This window comes from Monodelphis domestica, chromosome 4 (genome assembly GCF_027887165.1).
Source record: "Monodelphis domestica isolate mMonDom1 chromosome 4, mMonDom1.pri, whole genome shotgun sequence".
Taxonomy (NCBI): Eukaryota; Metazoa; Chordata; class Mammalia; order Didelphimorphia; family Didelphidae; genus Monodelphis; species Monodelphis domestica.
Window position 1 is genome coordinate 315,783,505 of NC_077230.1, and position 14,221 is coordinate 315,797,725.

The 14,221-nt window shown below is 38.7% G+C and overlaps 1 protein-coding gene across 2 annotated transcripts in view; it reads left to right on the top strand.

Moving 5' to 3' along the window:
• The first annotated feature begins 323 nt into the window (after nt 1–323).
• SLC25A15 (solute carrier family 25 member 15) overlaps nt 324–14,221 on the top strand; it is a 32,288-nt gene continuing 18,390 nt past the window's right edge. The window contains exons 1-3 of one of the 2 annotated variants that reach the window (XM_007495379.3): nt 324–912; nt 2,510–2,633; nt 11,386–11,644. In XM_007495379.3, the coding sequence (XP_007495441.1) occupies nt 2,579–2,633; nt 11,386–11,644 (314 nt within the window). In that variant the 5' untranslated portion in view covers nt 324–912; nt 2,510–2,578. Of the gene's footprint in view, nt 1,101–2,509; nt 2,634–11,385; nt 11,645–14,221 lie in introns of both variants that reach the window. The other variant, XM_001378082.5, reaches the window with a different exon arrangement.

Consider the following 14,221-nt stretch of genomic DNA (forward strand, 5'->3'; position numbering starts at 1 on the left):
AACTAAAGTCCTCCATCAAAAAGACCGATTTAGAAAAAAAGTTCATTCATTTTTCAACATTTTTTAAAATTTTGATTTCCATATTTTCTCTGTCCCTCCAGAACTTCTCTCGTCCGTTAAAGAAGATAAGCAATAGGATATCTATTATACATGTGAAGTCCACATATGACCCCATTAAAGCCTAGGCCCAGGAACCGAAAGTCATTTGATAACCCCAAAGTTTCCTAAAGCTAAGCAGTCTTCCAGTTCATATGATTCTCGGTCCCCTTTCCCCATTTCCTGCTTTCACTACATTCCAAAATTGTAGTCCCAAAGCCTGTTTTGGGGAGGTGTAGGTGGTGGGCAGGAGAATCGGGATTGGAATAGGGACAATGTATGATTACACTGAAAACCAATTAGAGAAGGATCGATTCACAGCTTCCCGCCCGTACGACCCGGACAGGGAGAAGGCGCAGGAAGACGAGGAAGCCCAGGGTACCCTGCCAAGGGACGCGCTGCGCGGCGCTCCTGGGAGACACAAGTTGCGTGGTAGGAGCTTCAGAGGCCGCAAGCTCCGGGGCGGAGCGCTGCCCTACCCAGCCCAGCCCAGCCCAGCCCGGGCTGCTCGCTGACTTCCGCTTTCCCGGCTGGCAGGCAGAGCAGGGGGAGAAGCCTAGGAGGGAGCAGGATGGCCGAGGCCAGCGGGCTGACTAGCTGGGCTGCAAGGTGTTGGCGCGCCACAGACGTGCATCTATATAAGCCTGCGGGGGCGGGGCGGCGGGAGTGTTACACGCACCCCAGTTTAAACGGCCACCTCCGGGCCATGGAGTGAGTGCAGCTGCTGTCTCTCGCACTCTCACTCCGCGTTGAGGCGGAGGAGGAGGAGGAGGAGGAGGAGACTCGGGCGGCCGCCCCTCGGCGCTGGGGTTATTGGTGAGCAATTCGCGGCACAGGCCCGGGTCTTTGCAATGTGCCCGGAGAGCCTCGGGTAAAGAAGAGGGAACCCTGTGAGCTGGGGAGATGAGAGAAAGCGAACCTTCTAGTTTCCTCCTCTCGCTCGGCTGCCTGCGCTTTCCTGGGAACCAGCTCTGACGCCTCCCTGCCCCTAACACGTGCAACCGGTACTTGCAGCCCGTCCGGGGACAGAAGGGTGGGAGAGACCCTTTCCACGCTTTGTTCTCCCTGCCCCCACCCAGCCTCACTAGTCCCGGGTCCGACCCGGGAAGAAGGAGTTGCACGAACCTCACTGTAGGGTTTTGTGCCTCCGAGATTTGGAAGTAATATACTCATAACAGCTGGAAGCCAGTCGTCCCACATCCCAGGGGCCCCTCTCCTTGTCCTTACTACTGTCAGTCATGGTATCCTTTCGTCCCCTGAGTTTTGTCTCGAGTTGTGTCATTTGATCACTGACCTTAGTTGTGTTGCTGCCTGCGCAGAGAAGCCGGGAGGTTTTATGAATGGAATGATGCCCTTTCAAGCTGGGTCATTGCAATGTGACTGGGGGGCAACTTGGGAATTTGCAACTGCTTTTTTTTTTTCCTCGTTCAGTTCTCTGAAGGAAAATGTACCACCCTCACCCCAAACCCATAGTCTAAGACTCCTATTTCCCTCGAGAAATAGAAAGGTCCCTGCTGAAAACTTGCCACCTGAAAAGTAACTTCTTTGTTTCTTCTCCCTGAGGTCCTTTCCTCCATAGTAGAAATTGGTTAAACAAACGCAAAAAACCGATAGAATGCTGGTGGGAGTAGTTGGCTCCAAGTTTTGCCTTTCAACAGTGTTAGGAAGCTGAAAGTTCACAAGTCTGCTTTCCTATGCCCAAGCAGGGCCTTTACCTTTCCAGCCTTCACCAAGTCAGAATTGTGAGCAATTATCACCATTTCTCCTTGCTCTGGACCTGAAAGTTATTAGGTGCTGGTGGACATTTTTAATAAAGTGCTCTTCTCACTGATAATTTTGGATTTTCAAACCCCATTTTGTCCCCTCCTTTATTCTTCCTCCTCTCCTCTCTAAAAGCAAAACTGAATTTATTAGATCACCTGCTCTTTTCAGATTTATTTTTTACTTTTTCCAGAACTCTTAATTGTGTTACTGCTTCTTAGAAGCCCTAGTAGTTGCATGCAGTTTAGAACTGGTCTGTTATATGACTTTAGAACTTCAGCCTGGGGACATGGGGCAATTAATCTGCCATATCTATAGTTGACAATTTGTCCCCTAGTTAACTTGTCTCTCCTACTTTATAGTAAATAATCAGAATTCTTGTGAAGCTGTGGCCATTTAGATTTTGTGTAGGTTGTGTATTGATTGCAGGGATTCTCAATTCTTCATCAACTTAAATCCAAAGTGTAATTTTGCAACTAAAAAAAATTTGTAGGTTTAAAAAAAGTGTGAAGTTCAATGATAATATATTAATGCCTTTTAAAAAAATATTCCAGCTTTCCATGTTAAATCCTCATTATTTGAATGACAGTAACTAATTGTCAGATCTATAATAAATTGGACTGGGTATCATTGGTCTTTTCTTTCTCCCTAGGGGTATGCATTATCAACTCTAAACTCTGGATATTTCTATTCCAAGAGAGAGACAAACAGGTGGGACAATATGAAGTCCAATCCTGCCATCCAAGCTGCCATTGACCTCACTGCAGGAGCTGCAGGTAAATCTAGAGAACATTAGTTTCCTCTAGTTGTTTCTTTGCCTTTTCAGAATGAAATGAGTAAAAGCCTACCTTCTAGCCTCCCTGTAGAAGCCTCCCTATTACTAGGTAGCAGATCCATTCTAAAGATTTGGATGAATGTTATTAGAATATTTCACAAGACATATATCCTTTTAATTGTTTATCACTACTATTTTTTTAACCCTTCCCTTCTGTCTTAGAATCAATAATACTAAGTATCCATTCTGAGGCAGAAAAACAGTAAGGCAGTTGGAGTTAAGTGACTTGCCTTGGTTCACACAGCTGGGCTAGATTTGAATTTAGGACTTCCCAACTCCAGACCTGGAACTCTATTCATTGAGTCACTTAGCTGCCCTCCATTCAGATATTGTTTCTGCTGTACCTTCATCTCTTGACCAAAAATTAATGAAGTTTAGTGGCTTTGGCTGTGAATGTATAGATTTTTCATTCCTCAAGTATCCTAGGGGATGAATGATTTAAAAAAATTTGTTAATGTTAGGAAGCTTCAAAGTTCTCATTACAGGTTTTATCCAATAAGTATATTTGCTCCAATAAACACTTTCTTTTAAAATGAGTATAATTGTCATTTCTTTCTGGGACCATAGACAAGCCACTTACCCTATCTGAGCTTAGTTTCTTTATTTATAAAGTGAAGGATTTGGACCTTAGAAAAATATTAAGGTCCTTTCTACTGTTAGAGTTCCATGTAAGATCAGGTGAATAATAGATGTTCCCTTTGTACATGGTATTATGTGTATTTAGAGGGAAGTATTTCATTCTGGATTTGGTTACTGGAATGCTATTTCATCATAGATCACAGATTTTTTTTCTTTGACCAATATGTAGTATTTGAGAGCAAAAATATGTAGTCACAAGGAACATCCATTGCTTCCTGTCAACCTTCTTCATCTTAATACCATTATTAGCCAAATATATACTGATTGCCTTTGCTGAGTGCTGTGGAAGATACAAAAATATATGATATCATTTGCCACCAATGGGCAAGTCAACAAGCCTAGTTTAAAAAGCAACTCATCCTGAGGAAGAGATAGGAAGTGTCAGGTGGTGAGCAGGTAAAACCCCCTGGACTACCTCTTCTTATACCTTGGGGAAAGCAGTCGAGGACTCCAAGCCCAGGAGCCTTGAGAATATCAGTGACATCTAAACCACTGGTCCTGCTTCCGGATTGTCTTTGCAGCCATTATGGGAGGAACAACTCTTGTGGAGAAAGGACCCACCATTCCCACTCTTGTCACTCACAGCCAATGACCATCAATGGGCAACTGAGCCCAGCCTCAGCCCCATAATACTTCAAGTCAAGCCTTCACAGCCTTACTCTGTGGAAGAAAACACTTGTGGAGGTGGAACTTGACAATTATTTCTGCCCTTTCAGCAGCCCAGCTACCAAAACATTAGGAAATAAAATTTTCACTGTCAAAGGTCTTAGCATTATCAAATGGGTTAACAGCAGAAATGGAGAATGGTTTTATTAGTGGAAATGACATTAAAGAAGATACATTGTCATTCATTTTGCCACTGAACCCTAAGAATCATTGGGCTTTTCTAGCTGACTTACCAATGAACTCTCCATGTATTTTTCCTCCATTAGGATATGATCTCCTTGAGCACAAAAACTTTATTATTTTTCTTTTAGGATCCTTAGCACTTAGCACAGTGTTTAAAATCTTTTTTTCTTACTTTATTTTTTCTTCTTTTTTCAACATGGTTAATGTGGAAATATGCTCTATGTGTCCTATGTATAAAGGACATCATATTTCTTGCCTTTTCGATGGGGGCTGGTGAATTTGGAACAGCAAATATTTTTTTAAAAAGCTCAATGTTTTGTACATTATAAGCACTCAGCAAATGTTTTGTTTGGGATTTGTTTTTCCTATTTAGTCATTGGAAGAGCTTACAGACTAAGAGAACATGTAGCCCCCACTATAACTGGTCTGAAAGATCCTTGGAGGAAATTAATGAAAAAATATGTATAGGAAGGTGGCCTAGCAGTGCCATATCTTAAACTGTCCCATAAAGCAGTAATCATCAAAACAGTTTGGTACTGATAAGAAATAGAATAGTAGATCAGTTGAATAGATTAGGGGTAAATGACTTTACCAATATAGTGCTTGATAAACCCAAAGATCCCAGCTTTGGAGATAAGAAGTCACTATTTGAAAAAAAGAGTAGAAGAATACTGATGCCCTGGAAAGCGCTTTCCTTCCGAAATGGGTCTTGATAGCACATGTTAAACCCAGTGGAATTTCGTGCCAGATATGGGAGGGGGGTGGGAGGAGGGGAGAGGAAAGAACATGAGTCTTGTAACCAGGGGAAATTATTCTAAATCATCTAATTAAATTTAAAAAAAACCCTCTTTCCTTCCATCTTAGAATCAACCTATAGCAGTAAAACTAAGGAATAGGGTTTATCCGAGGCACTCTGCAGACAGTGAGCATCTTTGACCAATGGAGGAGGCAGCAAAAGTATAAAAATCAGATGCTCCAGGCTGGGAACTCTAGTACTCAATGTCTGTAGGTTATCCTTGAGCCATCAAGGAAAGTTCAGTTCATGTTTAGTCTGACTTTTAGAAAGATTTCCACATAAAATTGGTCCTAGTGAAAAGAATTTTTATGTTTAAAGGCATATACCTACATCTTTGGAGAAAAACTGAATATCTTATGTGTTCTAGCCAGTGGTGTCAAACCCAAATATAAACAGGTGCCACCAAATAATATATAAAGACTCTTGCAGCTACATATTGACTTAGAAAGTAACATTAACATTATATATGTTCTTTGTTGTTGTTTAAATTTTGTTAATTCTTTCTTAGTTACATTTTAATCTGATTTGTGTTGACCACAGAGCCACAACTCTTATTTTAGATAGCTGAGGTTTTACAATCATTGGATGAGGAAAACAAGTACAAGTTCTGGTATGTGCTTCATAGCTCTAGAACCTTGCTATAATGTTGCCCTAAGACCCCTTGCTGTAAGTGAAACAATGTTATAAAGGGGGAATAATGAGGGTTGTAAAATTCTTTTGAGGTTTCTACTAGTCCAAAATGGACTGCTCTTATATCAATTCTGGGTATGGTAGGGCTTAAGTAATTATATTTGCTACATAGCAAGGGTTTCTTATCTTTCTTGTTTAAAAAGATCCCTTTGCAATTTGATGAAGTTTATGGATTTTTTCTTAGAACAGCATTTTGAAATGTACAAAATAAAATTTAGATAACAAAAGAAACAAATGACATTGAAAAACAGATTCAAACAAATAAATAGATCCATGGAGTGTAAGTAAAGAAATCCCAGTCATAGAGGGTTTATCTGTGTTTAAGATGTGGACATTTATAGAACAACTTATTAAAAAATTAATTATATATATGTGTGTGTGTATATATATATATATATATATATATATATATATATATATATATATATATATATACATCTAGATGACTCAAGGCATAGAATTACTGGACTTAGAATCAGGAAGACCTGAGTTCAAATCTGCCTCAAATACTTAGCAGCTATGTGATCCTAGGCAAGTCATTTAACCTATGTTTGCCTCAGTTTTTTTTGTCTGGAAAACAGGGAAAATAACAGGGCTGTTATGAAGATCAAATGAGATAATAATTGCATTTTGCAAATCTTAAAGGTTTGTATAAATGCTAGCTCTTCTCTTCCTCCACTTCCTGCTTCCTTTCCCTCCCTCCTTTCTCCTCTCTATTTCTTTTTCTCTAATTAATATTTGAGTCCCCATTGAATTCATCTTTCTCTCCTTGTCCCTCCCATAACATTATTGAACCTAAACTCACTGCTTTGTAAATTGTGAGCATGGTTTTCCCAAGCATATTGATTATTTTTATTCACATAAGGCCTTATCTTCTCATAAATTTAAAGTACTATGTATACCAGCACACTGACTTTTAATACCCTTATTAGACATTTAGCCATTAAATGGAAAAAGTAACAAAGGCTTGTCATTTTCCCCTGAGTTCTCCTTCCCTTAATATAGATGGTAGCCCTTCACCAGATTTCATGAGTTGCCATGGCCAAAAAAATTCAACATTTGAGAGCTAAACCTTTGGTAGTTTATTCCCTTTGAATGTAGTTAGGCTGGTCTTTTGGCATTGTTGTCTATTACTAGGGTAGTATTTGAAGCTTTTCTAGCTTAAGTAAGACCTCCTGGAGATCTTACTTTAATTATATTGGCACAACCTTCATAAACCTGGGATCCCCTCTGTGCCATGATGAGACATCAGAAAATGACTCACAAATATCACAGTATAAGTAATATTTACAGTCTCTATAGTCCCCCAGGCCTTTCTACAACTAGAGCAATCTAGTTGTCATCTATTTCCTAGGTGTGAGACGGGTCTTTTGAACTTATTTTCTTTTTCTTTTAAACCCTTTCCCTCCCTTAGTAATGACTCTAAGACCAAAGGGCAAGGCTAAGCAAACGGGGTTAAGTAATTTGTCCAGGACCATACCACTAGGGTGTGTCTGAGGTCAGATCTGAACCTAAGTCCTCTTAATTCTAGGCTTGGTGCTCTATCCACTGTTCCAGCTAGCTGCCCCAGTAAGTTATTCCTTTCACCATAGTAATGGCAAAGTGATTGCTAATCTGGAAATAACTAATATTGTAGATAGAGTATTGGAAACCTGCTGAACTGAGTTTTAATCTTGGCTATTTTATGAATTCACTATAACTGTTGGTAAATCACAACCTCTCTGTGTAAAAAGGAGAGAATTGTGCTGCCCTGTGTATCACACTGAGTGTTGAGGATTTGTGAAGGCATATATGGGAACATGCTTTGTAATTTAAAAGTTCCATATAAGTATATTAATAACAATTCATCATTTTTCAATACTGAGTATATACAGGCAAATAGAAAAGGCTAATTCCATTAATTTTTACCAATAATGTTCCCTGAATGACATGGTAAATTGTTTAAAAATGATTGACCAACCATAGTAGCCCTCAGAGCCAACCTGGTCTTGTACTTGTATCAGAAGTGCAGTGATCTTTGGTCCTTAGACCCTATTGCCACAGTGTGACCTGTATTCATCAACTTAAAGGTTTCTATTGCTCCATACTGTTTATCAGTGCGCAGTACCATATCGCCAGCCTTTCTCACAGTACATGACCTGTTAGCCTTGCAGAAAAATACTTTGTTCCTCTCTGAATGGAGATCAATTTATTTATTTTGAAGTGAATGATGGAAGGACACCTAACAGTCTTTGATTTGTTGACCTCACATGTCCCATTGGGTAAGGTAAAGTATTAGGCAACCACACTATTTTGTCCTCTCCTGCTCTTGGAAATTTATGTACGTGCACATGGTAAGAAGCCAGTAGTGGTGTGGGGGGTAGAACATTGTTTTCCAGAGTAAGATATTAGAACTTAAGTTGGAATTCTGTGGGTTTTAAAAGCAGACATAAAGGGAAAAAAATTATAACCTCCAAAGCACAGAAATACAAGAGTAACTTGATTGGCTTCAGAGCCAACACAATCTTGTCTTTTAATTAACTTTATGTTTCAATATCCATTTATTTAATAATGTCTCCAAAAACAGGCCCATGTACTATAGGCATTTTGGTTTTGATATAGGGCTTTCTTTGTTATTTATTTAAACAAATATTGAATCTCTTAAATTCTAAGGATCTAAACCAAACAAATTGTGAGAATTTTGGGTAAGAGTAAGACTTTTCATTCAAAAGCTGAAGTAAGTATATTCTGCTGCCATTAAGCCATAAGAAGCAACATGAATAGAAAGCCTCAGAACCTGAGTTCAGGACCTCATATTTACTGATATATGTATATATATATATATATATATATATATATATATTGACTAGCTGTGTGACCTTGGTCAAGTCACATATCTTCTTAATGTTCCAGCCCTCTAAGACTATAAGATGAAGAGTAGGTGCTGATTTGCATTAACAGTTTTCCTCATCAGGAATTTCCTATTCCAGTAATATTTTAGTACTTGTTCCTCCCTACCCCTTCAATAATTTATTTCTAATTTTGTGGGCAAGATATTCAATATTGGTGAGCAGGAGGCCTGAGTTCTGGTTGAATCTGATAACAGCTGTGTGACCTTGGTCAAGGTAGTCATCTCCTCACTGATAGGACAAAGGAATTGGGTTAAATGACCTATTAAGTGTCTTCCAGCTCTAAAAATTCTATGACTGAATAATTTTGAAAGGCTTTGAAAAATCATTGTTTCTTGTTCAATCATTTTAGTTATATCTGATTTTTCATAGTTCCATTTGGGATTTTCTTGGCAAAGATAATGGAATGGCTTGCCATTTCCTCCTCCAGTTCATTTTACAGATGAGGAAACTAAGGGAAACAGTTAAGTGTTTTGCTCAGGATCACAGAACTAATAAGTGTTTGAGGCTGGATTTGAACTTAGGTCTCCAGACTCTGGATCCATTGTACCACCCAGCTGCCCAAAGCATTATTAGATACTTTAATTCTTTAAAAGAAGAAACTTAGAGTAATTCATTTTTTCTCTACTCTTATCCCTACCCCTTCTATATAAATGGGGGGGGGGGGGAAATCCTTTGTAATTCTTCAAGTTTGCTTTCAATAAATCCCAAGGAAAATAAAGCAATGTGAACAGTGAAAAAGAACACTGAACTCTGGGGTTCAGGAAATCTGCATTCTAGTTTTGGCTTTGCCAAGAACTGATGGTGGGGATTTGAACAACGTCACTTTTTTCTGAAATTCCTATTCTCTATCCATAAAATTCAGGGGTTGAGTTGGATGACCTCTGAGGTCTCTTTTAAAAATTTTAAGGCAAGCACAAATGAACTGAGATTCTAACTTCATATTTTTTTTCCTACCCAAATGTAAATCTTGTGTTGTCTTCAGAGTCTCCATGCTTTTGTAATCCTTTGCTAACAGTGACAGAATGCTGAGTTTTGTCTAGGTGCTAGAATACTTAGCAACCTAGCATCTCCTCCAAGTACTGCCCCAGCATCTTCAACTCTTTCCTGAAAATTGCATTCTGTGGAGATGTATCCTTATTTAATAGAGGCAGAGGTCAACCGACTTAGCAGAAATGCTGACTCTACTTCTGAAAGCATCTAACAGGCTTCAAGGATCAGGATGCCATGTGAAAGCCTTGCGTTAAAACTTGAACATGTGTTGCTTATACCCCATATATAAGGCAGCTAAGCAGCAAAATATAGAGGGCTAGGCCTGTAGTAAAGAAGATATGAGTTCAAATTTGGTCTCAGGCACTTCATAGCTGTGAAACACTAGGTCCATCATTTAACCTCTGCCTGCCTTAGTTTTCTCAACTGTAAAATGGGGATAATAATAGTACTTCCATCCAAGGGTTGTTGTGAGGTTAAATGAAATAACATTTGTAAAGCATTTAGCATAGTACCTGGGATATAGTAGGCATCATACAAATCTAGCTATTTTTATTATTGTTAGTCCTATTGGAATCATATGGTTAATAAATGACAGATCTGAGATTTGACCTTAAATCCAACATTCTTTCCAACATGCCATGCTCCCCACCCTTTCTCCCTTTCATTATTTAAATGGGCAAGTCATTTAACCTCTGTCTGCCTCTATTTCCTTCATTGCAAAATGGGAATAATAATAGCACCTACCTTCCAGGATTTCTGTGAAGGTCAAGCACAATGTTTCACACATAGTAAGTATTAGACAGATGTTATCTATTGTTATTATTAAATAATAAAACAGAAGAAACCTCTATTTAAATTGTTATTCTTATCAGAGAGTAAATTTTATTAATTTTTAAATTAATTAATTAAGTAAATAAATAAATTAATTAAGCTTTTGTTTCATTATTGAAAAGTTACCAAGGCTCAACTCGAATTGCTTCCAGCATCTGTGTTGGGGGACTTGAATTGCTTTATTCTCTTTCTTTCCATAATATCCATGTTTTTGTTAAAATAATCTTGTAAATATTGGATATGGTTTAATTTTAATCATTTCTCTTATAGCCCTATTATGATTTTGTACTCCCTACAAGAGGATTAGTACTAAGCAAAAATGGCACAATTGACTTCTACCTCTTTGTTTTATGTAGATCATTGGAGGCAGGAAAAAATGAGTTCAAATCCAACCTCAAGAACCTACTACCTGTGGGACCCTGGGAAAGTCTCCTAACCTTTATCTGCCTCAATTTCCTCCCCTATAAAATTGGAATCATAACATTGGATCCATAACATATGGAAACATAACATAACAAAACTTCAAGAGTTTTAATGGGGATAAAATGAAATAATATTTATGAAGTAATTAGCACAGGGCCTAGGATTATGTTGGCAAAGCAGGCACTTGGGGAGCTGGAGCTGCTCATTCCCCCTCTTCCCAGTGTCTGAGGACATTTTTTGCATGCCCTACCCCTCTGTCCAGCCACCCAAAGCAATCACTTTCTCCCTCAGCTCTCTCTGGTAATCTGGAGCTCACTGAGGGCTTGAATTTGCCCTCTGGGCACTTGAAATGGGAAAAGGTTCACCAAACATGGCCTAGGACATAGTAGATACTTAATAAATGCTTGTTTCCTTTGTCTTCTCCTTGTGGATAATTGAAGGCTGGCTCTAAAACAAAGCTTTGGTACTGGAGGGAGGGAGGGAGGAAGAGTGAGAGAGAGAGAGAGAGAGAGAAACAGAGAACCATTCTTTGGCTGAACATAGGGTAGGCCAAAAAAGTTCTGACTTTCTACTCCATATTCTAGGAGGGACAGCATGTGTGATGACTGGGCAGCCTTTTGACACCGTGAAAGTGAAGATGCAGACATTTCCCAACTTGTACAAGGGCCTTGTAAACTGCTGTATAAAGACATACACCCAAGTGGGCTTTCGGGGCTTCTACAAGGGGACCACCCCAGCACTAATTGCCAACATCGCAGAGAACTCTGTACTCTTCATGTGCTATGGTTTCTGCCAACAAATCGTGAGGAAGATAGTTGGACTGGAGAAGAATTCAAAGTTGAGGTTTGTCAATAGTCTTTTTTTTCCTTTTACTAATGACTTAAAAAAAATATCATTCAGTTCCAAATAATCACCTCCCATTCCTCTCTCTTCCCAGGGAGCCCTCCTTTGTAACAAATATTTTAAAAGAAAAAAAGCCACAATTCAAACCAACTGACACATTGAAAAATCTGGTAGCATATGTGCTGTTATTGATACCTATAGCCCTCCCCATCCTTGCCTCACTACTGCAATTGAAAGGCAAAATTCACCTTTTCTAGGATCAAGCTTGGCCATTATAATTCTATACTATTCTATTTTGTTTAGTATTTTTTCCTGTTTACCTTATTATTATCATTGTGTATATTGGTCTCTTGCTCTTGCTTTCTTCAGTTCATTTCAGTTAATATATGTCTTTCTATGCTTCTCTGGATTCTTCATATTATTAGAATAATACAATTCCATTATATCAGGCATCATACTGCCATATCCCAAACTATGGACCTCTGCTTTGTTTCTAGTTCTTTGCCAACACAAAAGGTGGTATTATCAATATTTTTTAACATTTATACCTCCTTGCTTTTTGTTATTGATCTTATTGAGCTATATACCTAGCAGTTGAATCTCTAGTTCAAAGGGTATGGACAGTAAATGCAGTCTTTTTTTTTTTTACCTCTTTTGTTTTAGATTCAATATGAAGTATTTCTTACAAAGCAGAAGATCTGTAAGGGTGAGGCAGTTAAATTACATACCCAGGGACACACAGGATGTATCTGAGGCCATATTTGAGCCTAGGATCTCCCATCTCCAGGCCCTGTTACTCTCTGAATCACCTAACTACCCCCAATAAATGCAATCTTATTAATTTATTATTTTTTAAATCAATCTCTGGTATATGTTCCATATGAATGGATGAGCAGGTTTTAGTGGTGTTCAAAGTATCCTTTAGACATGCATAGGCCCTTGCCTCAGGAGTTTTGCTTATAGAAAAATAAGCCCCATGGTACACATATGGGAAAATTGTGGTCTCCATATTTGGGACTGATGCTTTTTTGTCCATGCTTCAGAATGGAGTCATAGAATCTTGGGACCTAGATGTTATTCTTGTCTAACCCATATCTGAGTATAAGCTCCCTACTCTTAGCTCTGACAAGTATTCTTTTTAAAGATCACCAGTGACTAGAAACCCACTATCTCTTGAAGTAGGGGAGATCTAATGGTTAGGAGACTTTTCTTCTTTTGTGTCAAGAATGCTGCCACTCTGCGACTTCTGCTCCCAGAGGCCAAGCAAGAGGAAAAGAATACCCCAGAGATATGAAGGTCTTGCAGCTGTGGGTGTGTGATTATCTTATCTAAGCCAAACCAGAAACACCTTGGCTTTAGCTTGCCCTAGAACAGACACTAGCAGACTGAGTTTAAATTCAGCTTTTTCCACTGGCCTCAAAAAAAGTGGTTGGTGAGTTCCTTAACTTCTCTATCAACAAACACTTATTATCCCCAGAGCTTCCTGTTATCTACCTTAGTAAATGGTACTGGAAGGAAATAGTTAGTTTCCATTTTAAATGTTCTCAATAAAGAGTTTTTATACCTAAAGGAGTATACCCACAGCTTTTTAGAAAATTTGCTTATCTGGGGTGGTCTGGATAGCTAAAATTTTACTGTAATTGACTAAGGAGAACAAATCTAATCGTGGTTTATTCTTGAGAACCTTGTTATGATATTGACCTTTGTGGAATCCATGATGTTGGGGAAACAATGTTATAATGGTGAATGAGGGTATTTTTTTCTTTGTTTCATTTTATTTCCTTTCTTTTTCTTTCTCTTTTGTGATTTCATTGTGCAGAACTCATTATGTGAAAACTTCTTCAACCTATGGAGACTCAGAAATTTGTCAGTAATTTATAGTCTTAGAGAGTTAACTGGGTCACCAAGAAGCCTATTCAGTCAACAAACATTGATTAAGTGCCTGCTATGTGGCAGGCATTATTAATTAATTAATTAATTTTAATTAAAAATTAAAAATTTGACTCTTTCCTACAGAAGTTTCCATTCTAATAGGGGAGGCTATATATAGGGTCGACTAGGTAGATACATGGTATACAGAGCATCTGGATGGAACTCTGGATGAGGAAGGCTTTAGCAGTCTTGGGGAACTGGGGAAGGTCTCCTGAAGAAGATGTAGGATCTTTATCATAGTCTTGAAAATCAGGGAAACTAAGAGGTGGTAATGAGTGGAGAGAGAATTTCAGATGTGAAAGAATGTTTGACTCAAGTAAAGGCATGGAGATGAGAGATGTAATGTATCTGAGGAACTGCAAGAGGCTAGAATGGTTAGATCCTTGATTATTTGAGAAGAGTAAAGTTTAAGAAGATTGGAAAATTAGGAAGTGCCAGATTGTGAAGAGCTTTAAATGCCAAAGACAATATATTTAATTCCAGCGGTAATAGGGAATAGGGAAGAGGTAAACTGGAAGTCTTGAGTAGGGAGATGATGTCATATGTAAACTTCAGGAAAAAATCGCCTTGGCAGCAGAAAGAAAGAGAGTTTAGAGTGGAGAGAGCCTGGAGACCTAAAGACCAATGAGGAATACTATTATAATA